Here is a 5,000-nt window from a genome sequence, read left to right on the forward strand (position 1 = left end):
TATATATATATGCGTATGTATGCAATATACATTTATGAATGTATGCATGTATGTTTGCAAACATAGCCACTCAAAATAATACGCAAACAGATAAATGCCCCCTCAACACCCACCCCCCCCCCCCCCCCGTTCGCCCTCCCGTGTTACCTTCTTGGAAGACGACGCGGTGCTGCCCCCCGCGGCGCCGGGGCGGGAGCGCCCTCCGTCGGGCCTTCCCTCACCGGGCGACTCCTGCGGCCGCGTCGCCGCCGCGTCGACGGCTTCGGCCTCGGGCGGCGGCGGGGCGTCCGGGGCGCCGCCGCCGTCCAGCGCCTTCGCCATGTGGCCGGGGCTGTCGGGCGACTCCTTCAGCTTGTCGCCCGCGTACATCTGCGCGGCGGGAATGACGATGGGCGGCACTCGCACGCCCACCTTGGAGTCGTGGGCGCCGCCGATGAGCGCGAGGCCCGGGCTGTAGCTGGCCACGTGCAGGCTGGCGTGGCCCGGCTGGTACAGGAGCGGCTGCGACGCCGGGAAGGGGCCGAGCGCCTTGTCCCCCGCCGGGCACGCGGGCGGCCCGGGGGACACGGGCATGGCGCCGGAGCCCGCAAGGGAAAACTCGCTGACGTAGCTGCCGGCGTGAAGACGCGTCGCGTCGGCGGGCGGGAGGGCGGCCTTGCCGAGGCCGATGAGCGGGAAGCTGTTCCTGCGCGCCTCCGCGGGCGCCGCCGGCGGGTCGGTAACGCCGGCCGGCGGCGTCTCGGACTTGTGCGGCTGCGGCGACACAACCGCCACGGGGCTCTGCTGCGGGTGGCCGCCCACGATGCGGGAGACGCTCGCCTCCGAGCACGAGGGCGCCGACAGCGAGAGCTTCTCCTGCTTCAACTCCGTGCAGTCCACGCCGGCGCGGCCGCCGGGGAAGGCGTGCGGCGGGAGCGCCTGCGCGGGCGGCGCGACGCTCGGCCTGAAGGGCGACGCATGGCCCTCCGGCGACATCTTGGCCTGCATCATGTCCTGGCCGAACAGGTGCGGCTGGCACTCTGCCGCCCAGCTGGGCTGCGCGTCCCTGGCCCTCCCCCGTCGGAGGGCCTGTGGGTCCTGCTGAAGGGCGTCAGCGGGGTCCAGCGCCATCGGCTGGTGCAACTGCTCGTCGCGGCCCAGCATGTCGCCGTGCTCGTGCCCCCCGAACGCCTGGTCGAGCGGGTGCTCCGCCAGGGAGAACTGCTGCTGCATCTTCAGGCCGGGCGTCGCCGGGAACTGCAGCTGCGTCGGCGACGGGTGAGGGAAGGGCAGCCCGGGCGAGGGCTGCCCCGCCTGCTCGTGCATCCTGAGCGAGGCGTCTCCCATGGACTTGTTCTCCGTCACCAGCGTCTCCAGCCAGTTCTTGGCGTCCCCAAGGGCGGAGGAGCTCGCCGCCCTTTGCTGGCGGGAGGACGGTGACGGCGGCGACGCCTTGCCCGCCGCGAACAGGTGCTCGAGGCCGATGCCGTGGTAGCGCTTCTCGTGCAGCTCCTTGCGGGCCTTCGTGGTGAAGGTCTTGCTGCACACCTGGCACTTGCCGGGCGAGCAAGGGTCGTGGAACATGCGCGTGTGCACCAGCAGGCTGCCCTTCATCTTGAACGTCTTGGGGCACTGGTCGCAGATGTAGCGGCGGTCGCTGTGGCTCTCGCGCACGTGCTGGCGGTACGCCTCGAAGTCCTTGAACTTCTCCTTGCACAACTTGCACGACACGTCGAAGAAGTCGCTCTTGGTGTGAATGATGTCCTTGTGGATCCTGAGGAAGTGCTCGGACGAGAACACCAGCCCGCACAGGTCGCAGTTGCTGCTCGCGTGCTCCTGCGCCGGGGCGGGGCTCAGCTCCTGCAGGGACTTCGAGGACGCTGACCGCTCCACCGTGCACTCCCGCTCCTCCGGCGCCTTCCGGACCCCGACGGAGGGGCTGCGAGGCGATCCTGCGCCGTCGCTGATCTCCAGGTGCTCCAGGTTCGGAATGGCGTCGGGCGAGTGCGTGGGCGTGTATCCCGACACATTGTGCAGGGGCGTGGGCGGCGTCGCGTCGGCGTAAGGGTTGTGCTGGTTAGGAAGATGGGCGGCCAGGTGGTGGTGGAAAGCCTGAAGCCCGCTGACGGAGGCGCTGCAGATGGGGCAGGAGAGAGGCCGGATGAGGGCGGTCGCGACTCGCTGCTGGAGGTCGCTCACGTTGACCAGGGACTCCCGCTCGCACACGGGACATGCCAGGTACCCCATCCTGCGGGGGAAAGGGGGGGTTAGGACATGCTCTCCTTTAACCCCGGGGGAGAGACCCGTGGGTAGCTTTCTCCCACGAGAAACATTCCTCCCCTGTCAAATTTTAGTTAAAATCGAAACGATGACAAACTTTTCCTATCAGAATTACCAAAGTTATTGACAGTTGCGTTAATGCATTTTACTGATAGACAAAAGAAAGAAAATAAATATTCATATATAAAACGTATATAATTATATGTACATATGCGCTTATAGCTGCATAGACCCCAACAGACACACAAGCATTACACCAAACACTAACCTTTAACTTTATTCTATATTTCTCTTCCCGTATTCACATTTTCTCTACTCTGAGTGTTTGTTTTTACACACGTTGTTTCAGTTATAAACCCTATCGGTACTGTAATAAGTATTACCAGTCGCCCTAATTTGTCACCTTTACCCGCAGACGAAAAGAAAAAAAATCATGGTTATGATTATATAATTATATAATATGTTTACCATGTAAACATATGTGTATAGGTATCTATAGCTACACACACACTTACGCATTAACAACCATGGTACCTATTAGCCCTTAACTATATCTTACAGTCTCTCTCGCACTCACTCTCTCTCTCTCTCTCTCTCTCTCTCTCTCTCTCTCTCTCTCTCTCTCTCTCTCTCTCTCTCTCTCTCTCTCTCTCTCTCTCTCGCTCTCTCTCTCTCTCTCTTCCTCTTTTTTCTTTCTTCTGTCACTGCTCGAGCTCGATTAAGCATAAAATAACCTCACATCACCGCCTCTTATCGATGTCGCAAAGACCTTAAAGACCCAAGTACCCTTATCTTCAAAACCACACTTCATACCATGCATTCTTCTTTCAATTGGTTATCACCCTTTGATCACCTGTCAGTTGTTTTATTACCTGTAGCATTGTTTAGGTCCCTTTTATTAAACCTTTTTTTTCACTTGTCATTCTAGGTTTCGAGGAGATGCTGTTCAGTTACGCAAAGAATGCTTGCAGAAAAAGGGAGTATTTTTATGGTACTTGTTCTCTTTTTCTTTTCTGTTGTTTGTCACATTATGTTATTTTAGTTATCATTACTTTAGTGATTGTGTTCTCATCTTTGCAATTTGTTGTAAATGTTATCGTTATCATTAGTATCGTCATCGTCTTTGTTATTATAGTCATGACTGATATTATCATTATAATTATCATTTCTAATATCTTCATTCCCATTTTATTATTACTAATATAATCTTCACAGTTATTGCTATTCGTATAACCAATATTATTATTCCTGTTACCATCATCATCATCATCTGCCGAGCAAAGTTCAATTACGTAAGGTCATGGTATCATTTAAAGACCATTGATGTCAAATTTGGTGTCATAGATCATGGTTGTAGAAGTGATGATAAGTGCTGTATTAATAGTTAGTATGTAGTAATAGTAGTAGTAGTAGTAGTAGTAGTGGTAGTAGTGGTAGTGGTGGTGGTGGTGGTGGTGGTGGTGGTGGTGGTGGTGGTAGTAGTAGTAGTAGTAGTTATAATAGTATTTGTGGTATTAGTAGTCGTTGTAATAGTAGTAGTAGTAGTAGAAGTAGTTCATTGCTGTCATCATTATTGTTATTCCTACCATTATTGTGGTTGTATTTATTGTTTTTGCTAGTGATGATATTATTGCCGTTGTTGTTGTAATTGTTGTTTTTATTATTACTGCTGTTGCTGTTACTCTATATTATCATTATTACTATATTTTATAATTGCTGTGACTATTCTTATTTTCATAATTATCATCAGTGACGTTATTATTCTTATAATTCTATAATTATCATCAGTTTTAGTATTAATACCATCATTAGCAATATCATTATGTTATTACTAATGTTTTGTTATCATTATTTCATTGTCATCATTATTACTATTTTCATTGTTACCAAAATCACTGTCATTTTTACCATCATTATTATTAATGATACTGTTATCATTCCAGCTGCCAACATTGTATCTATTATCAGAATCATTGCCATCTTTATCATCATCGTATCAATATTACAATTGTTGTAGTTGTTGTGGTTGTTTTTAATTTATTTTGCGTTACTGCTGTTTATGATCATTTTCATAGTAATTATTATAATTGTTAATGTTACTGATCCTATAATAAGTGCAAAAAAGACCAGTAGAGTTAACAAATGCATTCCAAATAACGTTGAATCAAAATATTAGTTGTATTTAGGCCAACAAAAATAACACACGATATACACGGGACACAAAAGCACTATTCAGAGACACGTAATAACCCCATTACACTGCACAAGAAACACTGTCTCCGCTTCAAGGAAAAAAAAACAACACAGTGCCTTTTCGTAAACACACAAATGACACTACATGGCATCCCAGGTGGCACTGATAGTAAACACAGATGGCACTACAAATAACCAAAGACGGCATTAAGGGTACAGGCGTGACCTAGATGTGACGTAATCTTGGCCGACTGAAGATACACAAAGAATGGGGGGGAGGGGGAGGGGGGTGACGTGACCTAGTGCCAAGACTTTGTGAGATGATTATTGCTTTCATTACATAACGTTGATTTTTTTTTTATAATGTTTTGGATAATTGTTTTGCGTTTTGTACAGATTTATTTTTCCTTCTTTTCTTTTCACTTTTCTTTTTGTTTTCTTTAAATATCCATCCTAATATTACGTTCGTTCTGTTTTTTTTTTTTCTTTCGTTCTTTCTTTTTTTTTCTTTTGTCTTTTGTGCTGGTTATTTCTTTTTTTTCAGATTC

The 5,000-nt window shown here is 49.8% G+C and overlaps 1 protein-coding gene across 1 annotated transcript in view; it reads right to left on the reverse strand.

The window, feature by feature from the left end:
- LOC113822504 (zinc finger protein 628-like) overlaps positions 1–5,000 on the reverse strand; it is a 33,092-nt gene that overhangs the window by 12,960 nt on the left and 15,132 nt on the right. The window contains exon 2 of the mRNA XM_027375051.2: positions 148–2,227. Coding sequence (XP_027230852.2) covers positions 148–2,226 — 2,079 coding nt within the window. The 5' untranslated portion in view covers position 2,227. The remainder of the gene's footprint in view (positions 1–147; positions 2,228–5,000) is intronic.

The sequence above is a fragment of the Penaeus vannamei genome, unplaced genomic scaffold, assembly GCF_042767895.1.
Source record: "Penaeus vannamei isolate JL-2024 unplaced genomic scaffold, ASM4276789v1 unanchor537, whole genome shotgun sequence".
In the NCBI taxonomy this organism is placed as follows: domain Eukaryota; kingdom Metazoa; phylum Arthropoda; class Malacostraca; order Decapoda; family Penaeidae; genus Penaeus; species Penaeus vannamei.